This window comes from Bos javanicus, chromosome 15, assembly GCF_032452875.1.
Source record: "Bos javanicus breed banteng chromosome 15, ARS-OSU_banteng_1.0, whole genome shotgun sequence".
Classification (NCBI taxonomy): Eukaryota; Metazoa; Chordata; class Mammalia; order Artiodactyla; family Bovidae; genus Bos; species Bos javanicus.
In genome coordinates this window covers 1427217-1446211 of record NC_083882.1, presented here as the reverse complement: position 1 = coordinate 1446211, position 18995 = coordinate 1427217, and the positions used below count along the sequence as shown (strand labels likewise).

The 18995-nt window shown below is 43.1% G+C and overlaps 1 protein-coding gene and 1 pseudogene across 1 annotated transcript in view; one reads left to right on the top strand and one right to left on the bottom strand.

Moving 5' to 3' along the window:
• Nucleotides 1-298: 298 nt before the first annotated feature.
• On the bottom strand, nt 299-2708 carry LOC133261596 (nucleoside diphosphate kinase 6-like; annotated as a pseudogene).
• Nucleotides 824-18995, top strand: part of GPR83 (G protein-coupled receptor 83) — a 32844-nt gene continuing 14672 nt past the window's right edge. Inside the window, exon 1 of the mRNA XM_061440050.1 lies at nt 824-18417. Coding sequence (XP_061296034.1) covers nt 18055-18417 — 363 coding nt within the window. The 5' untranslated portion in view covers nt 824-18054. The remainder of the gene's footprint in view (nt 18418-18995) is intronic.

The window sequence follows — 18995 nt, the reverse complement described above, 5'->3', positions numbered from 1 at the left end:
TTTATTTTTGTTTTTATTTCCATTACTCTAGGAGGTGGGTCACAGAGAATCTTGCTGTGATGTATGTCAAAGGATGTACTGCCTATGTTTTCCTCTAAGAGCTTTATAGTTTCTGACCTTACATTTAAGTCTTTAATCCATTTTGAGCTTATTTTTATGTATGATGTTAGGAAGGGGATATTGACTTTTCATTAAGAAAATAGACCATGTATTACTAATACAAAGTCACTGCATTTTTCAGGCAAGTCAATTAGACAAGCTCCTCCTTGAAAAAAGATAAGTAGTTCTCAGGAAAAAAAAGGAGCCATCATTTCTCTGAACCACCCATGAGCATTCCAAAGACGAGGTAGAGAGAGAGTTAAATTCTAGAATGGAAGGTAGGCAGGAGCTAGGCCTTCACATAGGTGGTGATGTTCAGCAGAAATGCCACAGGAGCCCCAGGCATCCCTGGTCCTAGCAGAATGCTCTGGACCAGAGGTCTGTGAGAAAGGCCAAGCCACACCTCCAGTTCTCACAGACTGACTGGCCTGCATCCGGCCGGCCCTGTGCCCTGTTCCAGCTATACAGAGGATGCCTCCCTCTGGGACTCAGTACACAGGGGCACAGAGCAACTGGGGCTTCTCTTCTCACACCAGCCTGTTCACCAGCATCAGGGAAGAAGCTGCACTCTCCCTACTAGCTGAAGCCACAGCATCCAAGTCAGGTGTTATATTACAGGTATTGGTGAGGTCCAAACTCCCATGAAGTGAATCTGGGGCCAGGCAGCATGCATGAAACACTCTGGTGGGTCCCTGCACTGTCCCCCAGAGCTGGGTGGTGTCCTTGAGGGCAAGGACATAGGCCACTGGCCATAAACTTCCCCAGCCTCTGACAGAGAAAACACCCTTCATGTTCTTGGTAAAACTTCTGGCAATATCCCTTTCTCTACAGAGCTTCTCTCATTCGTACAGTGAGGACCTTGCTGCTCTGAATCTGCAGATGAACAGCCTCCAGGATCAGTGAGAGCAGCTGCAGGCTTGGTCAGGACCAGAGTGAGCTAGAGGGCCTGAGGCTCCGCAATACAAGGGTCACCTCCCTCCTGCTGTCAGAGAGACTGACTGGAGACCCATCAGGGCTGTACTCCTCACCCTTCCTCATCTGAGCCCTCAGGCATGGGTTATTGAGTGCTAGCTCTTCACTGGACACTAAGTGAAGGCAAAACAACAGCAATAACAACAAACAACCACCCACAATAGACATGACCTCATGGGATTTTTAGTCTAAAATAGGCATTTTTTTTAACTATTTGCCAGGACCATGCTAAGCACTTTATAAATATTATTACATCTAATCATCACAAAACTCTATGTGGTATGTATTTTTATCTACTGAATGAGGAAGCAGATGTTCAGAGACTGACTCACATATCATGGGGCTACACAGGCTAAGGATTGAATCTCAGCCTTGACTGACTCCAAAGACCTCACCGTTAACTTCTGGGTGAAGAGGATTCTTTCAGAGTGCATTTCAAACTATCGGTTCAATGACTGGGTGTTGGTTAGGGTGAAGGAAAATGGGGCTCTCCTGTTGCTCATGGGAGTGAAGATGGATGAATGTTTTCAGCAAAGCAATCTGGCGAGATATCATAATCCATCAAGAGCTTTCATCTTTACCCAGAATTCCATTTTTTAACATTCTATCCCAAGGAGAGAATCAGAAATGTGATCAAAGATTTATGTACAGACATGTGAGCATGTGTGCTAAGCCACTTCAGTAGTGTTTGACTCTTTGCAACTCCATGGACTGTAGCCTACCAGGCTCCTCTGTCCGTGAGGATTCTCCAGGCGAGAGTGGGTTACCCTTACCATGTCCTCTTCCAGGGGATCTTTGTAACCCAGGGGTCAAACCCCTGTTTTTTGACTCCTGTATTGGCAGGTGGGTTCTTTACCACTAGCACCACCTGGGAATCAACAGACATACCTCAGAAATATTGTGGATTCAGTTCCAGACCACTGCAATAAAACGAATACCATAATAAAGTGAGTCACATGAATTTTTTGGTTTCCCAGTGCATGTAAAAGTTATGTTTACACTATACTGTAGTCTATTAAGTGCGCAACTGAATTATGTCTTTAAAAAGTACATTCCTTAATTTAAAAATACTTCATTGTTAAAAAATGCTAACTGTCATCTGAGCCTTTAACAAGTTGTCAGTCTTTTTTTTTTGGTGGAGGGTCTTGCCTTGATGTTGATAGCTGCTGACTGATCAGTGTTGTAGTTCCTCAAAGTCGGGGTAGTTGCTGTGGCAATTTCTTAAAATAAGACTAGTGAAGTTTGCTCCATTGATCGACTCTTCCTTTCAGGAGCAATTTCTTTGTAGCATGCAGTGCTGTTTGACAGCATTTAACCCACATAGAACTTCTTTCAAAATTAGAGTCAGTCCTCTCAAATCCTGATGCTGCTTTCTCAACTTAGCTGATTTAATATTCTAAATCCTTTGTTGTCATTTCAACAACCTTCACAACATCTTCACCAGAAGTAGATTCTAGCTCAAGAAACCACTTTTTTTGCTCACCCATAGGAAGCAACGTTTCATCCATTAAGTCTGTATCACGATATCACAGCAATTCAGACATATCTCCAGGCTCCACTTTCAGTTGTCTTGCTGTTTCCGTCACATCTGCGGGTACAGCTGCCACCGAAGCCTTGGACCCCTCAAAGTCATCCATGAAGGCTGGAGTGAACTTCCAAACTCCTGTTCATGTTGATATTTTGGCCTCTTCCCATGAATCCTGAATGTTCTTAATGACGTCTAGGATAGTGAGTTCATTCCAGAAGGTTTTCAATAGATTTTGCCCAGATCCATCAGAGGAATCACTATGACAGCTATAGTCTTATAAAGTGATGTTTCTTAAGTAATAAGACTTGATAATCAAAACTGGAACCCCTGATGACTCAGACGGTAAAGAATCTACCACCAGTGTGGAAGACTGGAGTTCTATCCCTGGGTCAGGAAGGTCCTTTGGAAAATGAAATGGCAACACACTCCAGTATTCTTGCCTGGAGAATCCCATGGACAGAGGAGCCTGGTGGCCTACAGTCCATGGGGTCACAAGGAGTCGCTTCACTTTCAGTCAAAACTACTCCTTGATCCATGGGCTGCAGAATGGACCTTGTGTTAGCAGGCATGAAAGTAACACTAATCTTATTGTATATCCTCATCAGAGCTCTTGGGTGACCAGGTGCCTTGTCAATGAGCTGTCATATTCTGAAAGGAATCTTTTTTTTTTTTTTTTTGAGCAGCAGAATCTCAGCAGTGGACTTAAGACATTCAATAAAGCATGTTGTAAATAAATGTGCTATCATCCTGAACTTGTTCCATTTGTAGAGAGCAGGCAAAGTAGATTTGGCATAATTATTAAGGGCCCTAGGAATGGTAAATGGGCATTCACTTCAACTTCAAGTTACCAGCTGCATTATCCCCTGTCCTTTGAAGCTTTGAAGTCAGGCATTGACTTCTCTCTAGCTATGAAATTCCTAGATGGCATCTTCTTCCAATATTAGGCTGTTTCATCTACATTGAAAATCTGTTATTTAATGGTGCCACCTTCACTAACTATCTTAGCTAGATCTTCTGGATAACTTGCTGCAGCTTCTACATTAACACTTGTACTTTTATGTTATGGAGATAGTTTCTTGCCTTAAACCTTATGAATCAGCCTCTGCTATGAGACTTTTCTTCTGCAGCTTCCTTACCTCTCTCAGCCTTCAGAGCATTGAAGAGAGTTAAACTTTGCTCTGGATTAGGCTTTGGCTTAAGAGAATGTGGCAGCTGGTTTGATCTTCTGTCCAGACCACTAAAAACTCTCCATATCAGCAATAAGACTGTTTCTCTTAACCATCTCTGTGTGTTCACTGGAATAGCACTTTTAATTTCCTTCAAGAACTTTTCCTTTGTATTCACAATGTGGCTAACTCTTTGGTGCAAGAGGCCTAGCTTTCAGCCTCCCTCACTAAGCTTAATTATTTCTAGCTTTTAAAGAAGAAATGTGTGACTTTTCCTGTCACTTGCACACTTAGAGGCTTATAATTGGCCTAATTTCAATATTGCTATGTCTCAGGAAATAGGGAGGCCCAAGGAGAGAGAGAGTGATGGGGAAGGGCTGGTTGGTGAAGCAGTCAGAACCCACGTTTATCAATAAGTTTTGCCATCTGTGTGCATGGTTTATAGCACCCCAAAACAATGACAATAGTAACATCAAAGATCACTGATGCCAGATCACCATAACAAATATAATAATGATGAAAAAGTTTGAAATGTGAGAGCAAAATATAACAGAGACACAAAAGAAGCATATGCTGTTGGAAGGACAGCATTGATAGACTTGCCTGATACAGCATTGGCACAGAACTTCAATTTGTAAAAAAAAACACAGTATATGCAAAGTACAATAAATGAAGTGCCATAAAATTTGGTATGCTTGAACAACTGATTGGATATTTGATTTTAAAATTGAGTATATATTATACTCTAACAATATGTATTATTATAAAAACATAATATATGTAAATACATAGAATATATGGAATAATTTATTTCATAAATAAAAGTAAATTACATCATAATAGAATGTCTAGAATTTGCCTTAAAACAATTTGGACCAGAGGAAGGGAAATGGATTGGACCTGGCTAATGGATACATGTAAGTGCATTATATCATATTTCTATATAAAAAGGCTTAAAATATTTATGTAAAAGATGATTCCATCAAGCATTATTTATTGCAGTGAAAAATACACTGTAGTATGGTATTCCTTGAGGCAAAATATATGCAGCTATTAAAAGGGATGTTTTTGAGAAAAATATAGTAACATGGAAAATGCTCTCAGAATGATGTAGTCCAGACACAAAACTGATAAAATTAAACTTCAATTATTTTAAAAATGTAAAGGAAACACCAAAAAGTTAATAGAAAGATTGTGGTGATTTTTTTTATCTTATTTATATGTTTTTATATTATTTTATAAATACCATTTATACTCAGAAAAAAAGAGAGTGATGTATAGAACAATGCAGGCAATCTTTACATCTAACAGGTCCCTTACTATTGTCACTGTCAGAGACGGGTTATTGGTCTCATCAGCCAACTGAACCAATGTGACCTGGGTGACAGGTTTTGGTTACATGTAAGGAGGCCGTTGGAAAGGAAATAAAACTACTGGCTTTATAAGTTACACCCTGTACTTCTGCAGGACACAGCCAGTTGTGTTTGTGAGAGACAGTTCCATTTTCAAGGAGTGATGATGAACAGCTCTGCTTTAGTTGTATGAATGTTTGGAGTTTTTTGTCTTTAAAAACACTCTATTGATGTTTTCATATATAGATTCATTAAGTATTTAGTAAGAGCCTGCTCTATGCTAGGTACCATGCTAGGCATGGTTTAAAAGATGAAGAGATACACCCTGAAGAAACCAAAATTGAAAAAGACACATGTACCCCAATGTTCATTGCAGCACTATTTACAATAGCTAGAACATGGAAGCAACCTAGATGTCCATCGACAGATGAATGGACAAAGAAGCTGTAGTACATAAACACAATGGACTATTACTCAGCCATAAAAAGGAACCCATTTGATTCAGTTCTAATGATGTCAACAAACCTCTATAGAGCCTATTATACAGAGTAAGTCAGAAAGAGAAATGTGAGTATTGTATACTGATGCATATATATGAAATCTAGAAATATGGTACTGATGAATTTATTTTCAGGGCAGCAGTTGAGAAACAGACATAGAGAACAGACCTATGGACACAGGGGGATGGGAGGAGGGTGAGGGTGTGATTTATGGAGAGAGTAACATGGAAACTTACAATATCATATGTAAAATATACAGCCAATGGGAATTTGCTGTATGACTCAGGGAACTCAAACAGGGGCTCTGTGACAACCTAGAAGGGTGAGATGGGGAGGGAGGTGGGAAGGAGTTTCGGGAGGGAGGGGACATGAGTGTATGGCTGATTCTTGTTGATATATAACAGAAAACCACGAAATTCTGTAAAGCAATTATCCTTCAATTAAAAAAAATAAAGTGAAAAAAAAAAAGATGAAAAGAGCAAAGTGCCTGTATCTAAGAAAGTTCAGTCTAATAGGAGAGGCTGAGGTAAATAGTTGTTACACTGGATAGAAAGGCTGAGGTAGGGCTTCCTAGAGGTTGTCTGGGGGTTGAGAACCCACCGGCCGGTGCGGGGGCCACGGGTTCAGTCCTTGGTCGGGGCAGATCTCACAAGGAAGCACCTAAGTCCATGCACTACAACGACTGAGCCCATGAGCCACAACTACTGAGTCCACGTGTCTGGAGCCTGTGCTCCACAACGAGAGAAGCCACTGAAATGAGAAGCCCATGCACCACATGAAGGGTAGCCCCCGCTCCCTGCAACTAAAGAAAGCCTGTGTGCGGCAGCAAAGACCCAGCACAGCCAAAAATAAATAAGGAAAAGCTGAGGCAGAAGTAAGCTCAGGATGAACCATCAAACCCACGCTGAGGATCCACACGCTCTTCCGAACTCACTTGCTGCTAAGATCTTTCACTTAGCAATTAAACTTTCAGGTATAGAATAAATGGTAGGGTCTTTCTCATCTCACAATTTAGATTACATATTACTCTTCTGCCCTTAATGTCAGGCTTTTATGGTATCCTTAATGTGATTTTTAAAAATAATCTGACTGATTGCCCAGGATCTGACCTTTACATTATGATCTAACATGTTTATTCCATTGCAAATAGTTTCTTCTTCAAAGATGTATGATCATCATATTTCAAACACCACAAACCTTCCTTGGTTCCCTCGACTGCAAGCTGAATTTTCAATTGTAATTACTAGAATTTGTCTTTATCATGGCATGAACTTTATAAAATAAAAGTCAATGTAAAATTAATATGAGAAAAGAATTTTTTTCTGGTGCTCAAAACCAATGGCTTCATTGGTAATTCAAAAAAAAAAAAAAAAGTCTTATTAAAGCATTTTTCAAAGTGTATCAATGATAGCTATTACTTATATCCTGTGAAAATAAGTTGCAGATCCAGTAATGCTTTCTAGAAATAACTTCACAAAATTTTCATTTGGTATTGCTATAAGAAAAAAAACTAGTCATCATTCCTCCCTCTATAAAATGTAAATTAATAAAAAGGCTTAAATATCAGGCTTAATTATCCTCTTTCACTTTGTGAGGATCTGGTTTGAAACAAAGCGCACAGCAGAAGTAAAAGAGAAAGAGGAAAAAATAGCTCAAGAGCAATTAAGAGCATAGAATTAGAGCTGGTGCTAAGAACATGACTCAACCTGTAGGATTACAGAAAATCTCCTTGTAACATCCATTCCATGGCTCTACCAATAGAGGAACTGTATCTTTTTCTCTTTGCCTCCTCAGAGATTTACTGAAGAAATCCTCATTTAAGTGGTTAACCATCAGTAGAACCAGAAAATATAGTTATTTTCATAGAAAGTAGACTTTATATTGAGTTCAGAAGATACAGTTTGTATAATTTTAAATGATTAAAATGTAGCTATGTCTCTGAACCCTACTAGATAGAAAAAGGAGTATTCAGAAAAATTAAGGCTTGCATCCTGGGTTGTCTGATTCCAAGTTCAAAATCTCTGCTACAGTTCTGCTCATTTCCCCTATCTGGGTCCTGGGCTAGGGTCTAGGAGGTAATAACAATGAGATACACAGAAGAGCTGACAATCAGAAAGACAGATAAATTACAAATTGACAACCACAAGGTAAAGGAGACGTCAGAGAACAGACAACATGGTATGGGAGCAGTTTTAAATGAGATCTGAGGGCACAGACTCTGCTTGTTCTGAGATGGTGGCAGTCGAAGGGGTCGGTGAATCTGACGAGAGAGCCCTTGAGCTGGATCTTAGAGAAAGAAGAGATGTTTCCCTGGCTCAGGGGTGGGAGAGGATGATTCCAGACAGGGAAATAGTATCTTCAAATACATAGCATCATGAAATTGGTGGGCTGCGATAAGACCCCAAAATTCTATCCATAGTGAGCCGTGAAGAAGAAAAGGGGCAAGTTTAAGAAAATGAGGGAAGAGTAGGATATGTTTAGTTTAAAGCTGGTTGAACTCTAAAGGCATGTGGATATTCCAGGTGGAAATGTCCAACCAACAGTTGAATATATAGCATTGATCTGGAGCTTTCAACAAAAGTGTAAGAGGAGGTATAATTCGGAAAGAATAGTGAGTGATGGTTCAACCAGTAGAGATGGTTGAGATCACTCTCGGATGTTTAATTCAAAAGGAGCAGATAACAGAGGATGGCACCCTGGATCACCAACACTAACTAGCAGCCCTGTGGTGGTTACAACAAATGCCACCATTTATCCACATCATGGTTTAAATAGGCTGATATGAGTTGGTTCAGTACCAACACCATTTATTTATTTGGGGGGGGGTACAGTTTATTTTTTATTTTTTGTGTATGTTTTATTTTTTTATTTTTAATTTATTTTAACTGGAGGCTAATTACAATATTGTGGTGGTTTTGCCATACATTGACATGAATCAGCCACAGGTGTACATGTGTTCCCCATCCTGAACCCCCTTCCCACCTCCCTCCCCATCCCATCCCTCTGGGTCATCGCAGTGCACCAGCCCTGAGCTCTCTGTCTCATGCATCGAACCTAGATTGGCGATCTATTTCACATATGATAAAATACATGTTTCAATGCTATTCTATCAAATCATCCCACCCTCGCCTTCTCCCACAGAGTCCAAAAGACTGTTCTATACATCTGTGTCTCTTTTGCTGTCTCGCATATAGGGTTATCACTACCGTTTTTCTAAATTCCGTATATATGCATTAGTATACTGTATTGGTGTTTTTCTTTCTGGCTTACGTCATTCTGTATAATAGGCTCCAGTTTCATCCACCTCATTAGAACTGATTCAAATGTATTCTTTTTATGGCTGAGTAATATTCCATTGTGCTTTCTTATCCATTCGTCTGCCAGTGGTCATCTAGGTTGCTTCCATGTCCTGGCTATTATAAACAGTGCTGCGATGAACATCGGGGTACATGTGTCTCTTTCAGTTCTGGTTTCCTCAATGTGTATGCCCAGCAGTGGGATTGCTGGGTCATATGGCAGTTCTATTTCCAGTGTTTTAAGGAATCTCCACACTGTTCTCCATAGTGGCTGTACTAGTTTGCATTCCCACCAACAGTGTAAGAGGGTTCCCTTTTCTCTACCCCCTCTCCAGCATTTATTGTTTGTAAACTTTTGGATAGCAGTCATTCTGACCATTGTGAGACGGTACCTCACTGTGGTTTTGATTTGCGTTTCCCTGATAATGAGTGATGTTGAGCATCTTTTCATGTGTTTGTTAGCCATCTGTATGTCTTCTTTGGAGAAATGTCTGTTTAGTTCTTTGGCCCACTTTTTGATTGGGTCATTTATTTTTCTGGAATTGAGCTGCAGGAGTTGCTTGTACATTTTTGAGATTAATTCTTTGTCAGCTGATTCATTTGCTATTATTTTCTCCCATTCTGAAGGCTGTCTTTTCACCTTGCTTATATTTTCCTTCATTGTGCAAAAGGTTTTAAGTTTAATTAGGTCCCATTTGTTTATTTTTGCTTTTATTCGCAATATTCTGGGAGGTGGGTCATAGAGGATCCTGCTGTGATTTATGTTGGAGAGTGTTTTGCCTATGTTTTCCTCTAAGAGTTTTATGGTTTCTGGTCTTACATTTAGATCTTTAACCCATTTTGAGTTTATTTTTGTGTATGATGTTAGAGAGTGTTCTAGTTTCATTCTATTTCAAGTGGTTAACCAGTTTTCCCAGCACTGCTTGTTAAAGAGATTGTCTCTTCTCCATTGTGTAGTCTTGCCTCCTCTGTCAACGATAAGGTGTCCATAGGTGCATGGATTTATCTCTGGGCTTTCTATTTTGTTCCATTGATCTATATTTCTGTCTTTGTGCCAGTACCATACTGTCTTGATGACTGTAGCTTTGTAGTATAGCCTGAAATCAGGCAGGTTTATTCCTCCAGTTCCATTCTTCTTTCTCAAGATTGCTTTGGCTGTTTGAGGTTTTTTGTGTTTCCATACAAACTGTGAAATTATTTGTTCTAGCTCTGTGAAAAATACCATTGGTAGCTTGATAGGGATTGCATTGAATCTATAAATTGCAATAATTGTAGTATACTCATTTTCACTATATTGATTCTTCCAATCCATGACCATGGTATATTTCTCCATCTATTTGTGTCCTGTTTGATTTCTTTCATCAGTGTTTTATAGTTTTCTATATATAGGTCTTTTGTTTCTTGAGGTAGATATATTCCTAAGTATTTTATTCTTTTCATTGTAATGGTGAATGGAATTGTTTCCTTAATTTCTCTTTCTGTTTTCTCTTTGTTAGTGTATAGGAATGCAAGGGATTTCTCTGTGTTAATTCTATATCCTGCAACTTTACTATATTCATTGACTAGCTCTAGGAATTTTCTGGTGGAGTCTTTAGGTTTTTCTATGTAGAGGATCATGTCATCTGCAAACAGTGAGAGTTTTACTTCTTCTTTTCCAATCTGGATTCCTTTTATTTCTTTTTCTGCTCTGATTGCTGTGGCCACAGCTTCTAAAACTATGTTGAATAGTAATGCCAGACCACCATTTTAAAAGCTCCTATGTAAACATGTAGAGTGAAATCAAACAATTTACAAAAAAGAAAAACAGAAAAAGAAAAACCTGGAGCCACAAACTGTAGGTTGCTTGTGTGTACTTCCTTTTGCTTATCCTAAATATACCATTTTACCCTATGGCTCCAGTGTATTAGAACTTGGAAGCCAATTCCTTGCATAACATTTCCACTTTTATTGCTTTTGAGATGATCTTCAGCCATGGTTTATATTTCAGCCCTACTTGGTTTATTTGTAGTTTAAGTAACATGACATTCAACTTTTGCCATGAAAACAGACAGATTCTGTGTGACTATCATGTACTGGAAGTGATGCTAAGTGCTCTTTCTTTCCCTCTGCCACTGTGATTGTCACCAGAGAAGGAATGTGGGGGTGATGACTTTTTTAATCAAGTAGGGATTTTCAGGAAACAATATTGGTGTTAAGTGAGCAATTGCTTGTGGTACCAGGAATCTTGGTGTGGTGCAGCTGTCAGAAACAACTTTCTAAGGATCTGTGTGATATTGTTATTCTTTATCTAGTTTTTATTAAAAATATTTGTGAAATGATTTGTTATTTTTCTTTTTGGTTTCAAGTCCATTTGAAATAGTTAAACACTAAACTCGGCTCTCTGGTTTGTTCAACATGTATGACTATTATTAGAGATGAAAATATAATTACTATTTGAAAGATTTCAGAATGAATGTCCCTAAAATATGCCACTTACACTTATTGATTAGTTTGAACTGAAGTCAATTAAGGTACAAAAGACTCGGGAAGAGTTGTTGCTGCTATTGTTGTTTTACCTCCCCCTTAACTGCCTAAAAGAATTCAGAGGGAGAGTCTGGTCCAGGAAGATAGCTTTTGCCAGAGGTAACTAAGAGCAGTGGGCTGTTTGGAAAGCTGGGGGAAACCCAGCAGAGCCTCTCTGTTCAAAGTCCTTTCTGTCCCACTGTCTCTGTGAGGCACAGCAAGCACTGATTGACCAGCATTGGCTCTTGCTGTCTTGCTGTGAATTGTCTTCCTCCCCTTTTAAACTCCAGACACCTATTGCCTTCTTCTTATTTCAGAATATGGCCTCTCAGCCTCAACTGCCCGACTTTCAGGGAGCCTCTCACTATCTTTCTTTGGGCTCCCATATGTATGTAATTAAATGTGATTTTCTCATGTTAATTTGTTTTCATTTGTTTGTTGGTTCATGAGTGCTCAGTCGTGTCTGATTCTTTGCAACCCCATGGATTATAGACTGCCAGGCTGTGCTGTCCATGGGATTCTCCAAGCCGGATTACAGGAGTGGGTTGCCATTTCCTCCTCCAGGGGATCTTCCCAAGCCATGGATCGAACCCGGGTATACTGCATTGCAGGCAGATTCTTTACCATCTGAACCACCAGGGAAGCCCGTTAATCTATTTTATGTCAATTTAATTAATAGACCAGCCCAAAGAACCTAAATGGGTAGAAGAAACTTTTTTGTCCCCAACAGCATGTACTGACTGTACACAGCATCCTTGGTTCTATTCAGAAGGCACACAAGAAGGAGCTGCTTCATTCTGGAAGCTCCGTGTCTTCTGAAGTCTCCTTTAGCTCAGTTCAGTTCAGTCACTCAGTCGTGTCTGACTCTTTGCGACCCCATGAACCACAGCACGCCAGGCCTCCCTGTCCATCACCAACTCCCAGAGCTCGATCAAACTCATGTCCATTGAGTCGGTGATGCCATCCAACCATCTCATCCTCTGTTGTCCCCTTCTCCTCCTGCCCTCAATCTTTCCCAGCATCAGGGTCTTTTCAAATGAGTCAATTCTTTCCATCAGGTGGCCAAAGTACTGGAGTTTCAGCTTCAGCATCAGTCCTTCCAATGAACACCCAGGACTGATCTCCTTTAGGATAGACTGGTTGGATCTCCTTGCAGTCCAAGGGACTCTCAAGAGTCTTCTCCAGCACCATAGTTTAAAAGCACAAATTCTTCAGCGCTCAGCTTTCTTTATAGTCCAACTCTCACATCCATACATGACCACTGGAAAAAACATACCCTTGACTAGACAGACCTTTGTTGACAAAGTAATGTCTCTGCTTTTAAATATGCTGTCTAGGTTGGTCATAACTTTCCTTCCAAGAGGTAAGAGTCTTTTAATTTCATGGCTGCAATCACCATCTGCAGTGATTTTGGAGCCCCCAAAAATAAAGTCAGTCACTGTTTCCCTATCTATTTGCCATGAAGTGATGGGACCAGATGCCATGATCTTCGTTTTCTGAATGTTGAGCTTTAAGCCAACTTTTTCACTCTCCTCTTTCACTTTCATCAAGGCTTTTTAGTTTTTCTTCACTTTCTGCCATAAAGGTCATCTGCATATCTGAGGTTATTGGTATTTCTCCTAGCAGTCTTGATTCCAGCTTGTGCTTCATACAGCCCAGCATTTCTCATGATGTACTCAGCATATAAATTAAATAAGCAGGGTGATAATATACAGCCTTGACCACTGGAAAAACCATAGCCTTGACCTTTGTTGACTAACTAATGTCTCTGCTTTTAAATATGCTATCTAGGTTAGTCATAACTTTCCTTTCAAGGAGTAAGCATCTTTTAATTTCATGGTTGCAATCACCATCTGCAGTGATTTTGGAGCCCCCCAAAATAAAGGCAGTCCTTTTCCTATTTGGAAGTCTCCTTAGTTATAGACATAATAATGCTGCAGAGCCAACAAAGTGTCTGAGGAAGGCTTAATAGTTTAGTCTTAACATGGAATGAGTGGGAGATGTTCTTTCACTAAGCACTGGACTGCTCCATCAGTTCAGGGGAAGTCAACGACAGTGCTGCTGGACTGGGAACTCGGGAGGCCCAATCCTGGCCAACTGGAGAGCTGGAAGCCTGGAAAAGAGAAAGTGTTCTAGAATTTATACCTCCCCTTGGATATAGGGCTTCCCAGGTGGCTCAGCTGGTAAAGAATCTGCCTGCAATGTAGGAGATCTGGGTTCGATCCCTGGCTTGGGAAGATCTCCTGGAGAAGGGAACAGCTACCCACTCTAGTATTCTGGTCTGGAGAATTCCATGGACAGTATGGTCCATGGGGTCGCAAAGAGTCGGACATGACTGAGCGACTTTTACTTCACTTGGATATTGGGGGCTTCCCTAGTGGCTCAGATGGTAAAGAATCTGCCTGCAATGCAGGAAATTTGATCCCTGGGTCAGGAAGATCCTCTGGAGAAGAAAATAGCAACCCACTCCAGTATTCTTGCCTGGGAAATCCCATGGACAGAGGAGCCTGGCGGGCTACAGTGCATGGGGCTGCAAAGGATCGGGCATGACTGAGCGACTAATATTTTGGGTTTTGTGAATACTCCTGACCCCTTCAGAGCACACCGGTCCAAATTCCAACTGCAGCCTGAGGGCCTTCTCTGGCTTCTGAGGCTCACTTCAGCCACCCACTTGGCAGGCAGGAAGTAGAGGAAAATTATCACACCCCTGGGAGCAGCCTTCAACCCGTAGTTAAAGGAGGTGGTGTGTAGATACTCCGGCTCTCTCGCAGAGCTTGCACAGCTGCTATGCATGCTTTGTATCAGCTTCCCCAGCAGGACTACGCCCAGTCGCCCACAATGGTAACTGGTCTAACAATACGCTCTTTATCGGCCACCTTCCTTTCCTTGTCTCGTTTTTCCACCTTTCCCTACTCCTGTTTGCTTCCACTTCCCTAGTAAACTTGCATTAAAAACTTTGTCTCAGGATTTACTCCTGTGGAAAGGTAAGGACTGAAATATGTCACCTCATCTTTCAGAAAAAGAGTTTCAGGCCTCCGGCACAAATGCTGTCACATCCACAAGGTGGGCACGGCAAGCAGGAAATCACCATGAAGGCATGAGTGCTCCAGACTAGTGTGCGGTCCAGAGCACCAAGCAAAGTACTTAGATAACAGAGCTCAGAAGGCAATGCCTATCTTGGGTTTCTTTCTCTGTGCTTGATGCTGACTAGCCTTCTTCTGCCCATACCTCTTCCTCAATGCTGAGATTAATTCAATTAACCAGGGTTCCGTTTTCTAAGCCACCATCACATTTGAGCCTTGCCTCCCTGTAATACTGGCAAGTCATCTTGAGATACTGGCAAGCATCCAATCTACCTGGGCTCTTAAGTTGCATGTTCACAGGCAGTCTCTTGGTTTTTTTCCTGATATTTAGATTCCTAAGTATCTATTATCTCATCAGTCTGGCACCCCTGTCGCTTCTCCTAGGATCAGTTACATACTCCCCTATTCCAACCACATGACTCCATGAGACCCACCAGGTCCATCAGCAGAATCAGAGGACATCTGCATATCAGCTTCTGCTCCCAGACATAGTTGTTTACCAAGGGAATGTAAAGTGATGAAATAAGAGTGGACCTCTTTGAACTTCTGATAAAATAATGGAGAAAGGTAGGCTAAAAGCTCTGGGAGGGAGCTAAGGTCCAAGGAGGATCTTTTGTGTTTCTTGTATTTGACCAAGAATGTGGCAATCATCCTTGCTTCCCCGCTCCAGTCTCTGTCAACCCTGAGCCCCACCTTGCTGGCACCAGGATCCAGGTCTCCAGTCTGCTCCTGAATCACTTGAACAGCCTTCCCTCTCTATTTTCCCGTTGCCAGAGTGTTCTTTCTAAAATGCAAATCTGATCTTATCAGTCTCTACTTGTAGCCATTCTGTGAATTCCTGTTGCTCTCTGGAAATCATTCAGATCTTTATGAGGATTTCAAAACTGATGGGACCCTTTTTGTCTGGCCCCCTGCCTACCTCTCCAGTCCTCTCTCTCCACTCAACTCTTCAGGAAAAAAAAAAAATGTTGCCTGCCATTTCAGCAAACAAAGACTTGTCTGCCATCAAGCCATAGCCACTAAGGAGCATTCAGAATGAAGAAGAGGATACTGGCCCTAGATAGTTAAGATGTATGTCAAAGGAATGATTTCAATGAGCCCAGACTCTTGCATCTTCCCATACATAGAAGAGCACGAAACTCATTAACTTGAGATGTCTGTTTTCTTGATTAGCAATCATCTTTTGATATTTGACAACTTGCTTATTTGTTTTTATTTAAACAAAAACTCCTATGTATCCTGGGCTTCCCAGGTGGCTCAGTGGTAAACAGTCCACCTGCAATGCAGGAGATTCAGGAGATGCAGTTTCAATCCCTAGGTTGGGAATATCCCCTGGAGGAGGACATGGCAACTCACTCCAGTAATCTTGCCTGGAGAATCCCATGGACAGAGGGGTCTGGAGGGCTACAGTCCGTGGGGTCGCAAGAGCCAGACACGACTGAGCACTCACCACTACCACCACCTATATATATATCCTGCCCTCTCTTTCCTCTTTGGAGCAGCTTCTCAGAGCCATCTGAGAGTCTGTATCCCAGGCTATAGTCTTCAATAAGGTCCCTGAATAAAGCATAACTGGCATTTTCTAAGTTGTACGTTTTCCTTCAGTCCACATCTCTTTGCATAACACTCAAGCGCTTCCTGCTCCTGCAGTTGAATGAGTCAGACTCACAGTCATCTCCGTGCCTCCGCATGTGCCACACAGAGACTCTCTCCTTATGGAATTCTCCATCTTCTTCCCTCTGCCTCCTCCATGACCTAATGACTCTTGCTGGTCCCTTGGGACTGAGTTGAAGTGTCACTTTCTCTGAGAAGACTTCCCTGATTTCCTCTCACGTAGATCAGGGCACCTTGTACTTTACTCTGGTGACACTTAATCAAACTATTTTCTATTTGCTTATTGACCTGTGTCCCTGGAGCTCAAGGGGGTACAGAAGCTCATGTCCAAATTTCCTAGAAAATTTCCAAAATGAGAGGTGGCTAGGCTTTCCCTCAGTGAGAAAAGAGGACTTGGGTGGGAGGAGTCTGTTCTCCAGGGATTGGGTAAGACAAAGGATTTCTCCTGAAGGAAAGGGACATCTCAGAAGGGACCTGGGCTTGAGTCATTTGATGGAGACCTAAGGGCACTTCTCAGCAGGGCGCCATTACAAAAAAAAGTCTGCTTGGGCTTTGCCAATAAAACAAGCGAGGGGGCAGTTACAAGTAGTCAACCAATTACTACATACAGAGCCCAGAGCAATGTGGTGGGGTAGCCCTGTGGGACTGAAAACTCCACATAAAGGAAAAGGAAAGCTTTCCACTAAGGCCAGAAAAGTGAAGCAACTTGCTTAAGATTTCAGAGCTAGGTTGCTGCTGCTGCTGCTAAGTCGCTTCAGTCGTGTCCGACTCTGTGCGACCCCATAGACGGAAGCCCACCAGGCTCCTCCTTCCCTGGGATTCTCAAGGCAGGAACACTGGAGTGGGTTGCCATTTCCTTCTCAGAGCTAGGTAGGACATGACAACACTAGGATTTGACTCTGATTCAACAGGATTGTATGGAATGGATGGCAGGGCAGGAGTGACTTGGGTGGGTGTTTGTGTGTGTATGTGTGTGTGAAAGACCAGGTGAGTAAAATACCAAGATTTCGTGGAGAAGTAGGTGGGAACAGAAAACAACATGCATAACATCCCTTATAGATACAGCTTCAGAAACGCCCATGGCAGAAAACTCCGTTACCCAAGAAGTGGGCACAGAGCTATTTACCTCCTTTGATTCCTGGATCACACCAGGAGAATTGCTTTGAAGTGTTTCCTGGAAAAACAAGCCCACACCCCCCATTAAATCTTAGTGAAGGGAAGGAAGCGAAGTCTAAATCTTAGTGAAGGGAAGGAAGCGAAGTCTGGCCAGCCTCCCAGGACATCTTAAGTCTGGTCACCGAAGACGCTAGGAGAAAGTCTACATCGATTTCATTGTTCACATTGTGCCAGAATCCCCAGGGCCCAGGGACACACCTCAACCTGCAACCTGCCAAGACTGACACTCAGACAAGATCAGAGCAGCCCCAGCGCGGAACCAGGTGCTGCCTGGAGCAGGCACACCCAGTCGCTGCCGCGCGCCCTCCGAAACCCCAACTGCCCCGGGGCGCATTCCTCCCGCTTCCTTTCAGACGGCTAGGCTTAAGCAGAAGGCAGGCGGATACGAGTCTTTAGCGAAACAGCCCTGAAGCCCAACTGGAGTTTTATTTCTAGAGCCAGAGCGGGCTGGGGCAGGGGGTGGAGAGGAGCTCGCCGAGCCAGAGCGCGTCACCGTCGCCCGGAGAGACGCCGCGCCGCGCGATCTGCAGAGGCGCTCGTTCTCCCGCAGCCGGAGGGCGTAGCGGAGACACGAAAGTGGCGCGGGCGGCCCGGAGCGCGCGATCGCGGGCGGGAGGCAGGCGGGGAGGGGCCGCCCACCGAGCGCGGCGAGGTCCGGGGTCCCGGGACGCACGGCCCACGCGCTCCTCTCCCTGTGCCCGAGCGCACGTGCGCGGCCCGCGGGGCGTCCGGCCCGGCCGGCCCCGGGCGCGGGGCTCCGGCAAAGATGACCCCTGGCTGGGTGCTGCTCTGCCTGCTGCCCGCGGTGCGGGCCGCGGACGAGCGGAGCCCTGGGGCGGCCCTAGCGGGCCCCAATGCCTCGCACTTCTTCTGGAACAACTACACCTTCTCAGACTGGCAGAACTTCGTGGGCCGGAGGCGCTATGGGGCCGAGTCCCAGAACCCCACGGTGAAAGCCCTGCTTATCGTGGCTTACTCTTTCATCATCATCTTCTCGCTCTTTGGCAACGTTCTGGTCTGTCATGTCATCTTCAAAAACCAGCGGATGCACTCGGCCACCAGCCTCTTCATCGTCAACTTGGCCGTCGCCGACATCATGATCACGCTCCTCAACACCCCGTTCACTTTGGTGAGGCCGAGGGCTGGGCTCTGTCTCCCTGGGTCCCCTCCCTCTCGCCGCCCGATTTCTCCCTTTTCCCGTCTGTTCCCTTCTCTGCCTGTCTTCCTGCTTCATGTTTCCTAGTCTCTCTCTCATCGACTCATCTTTCATCGCTCTGCCCTGCTGTTTGTCTTTTAGTGTGTCTGTTTCTGACGCTGTCATTCCGTGTTTGCCTTTCTGCCTGCCTGTCTCTCCAGCATCGTCTCTTTCCTCTGTCTCCGGTTCTCTGTGTCTTCATCTATTTTTTTCCTGCCTGTGACTCTCTGCCTCTGTTTGTCTGTCTCTATCTCTCTCCTCATGCTTATCCTTAACACTTCTTGTCTGTCTCTCTAGCCTTGTCTTTCTGTGCTCTCTCTCTCATCACCTAAGCCAGAGCTTCTGCAGCTCTTGGCACTGGGGTCAATGATTCGAGTGTCTGCAGCCAGCTGTGAGTCAATGACCATTTCCTGTGTAATGTCACTGACCGAGAGTCTGCATGATGATGGAGCAGTAAATCAAAGCCCTTTGAAATGCCAGCATAAGATTGTTAGGTCACCCCACTCCCATTA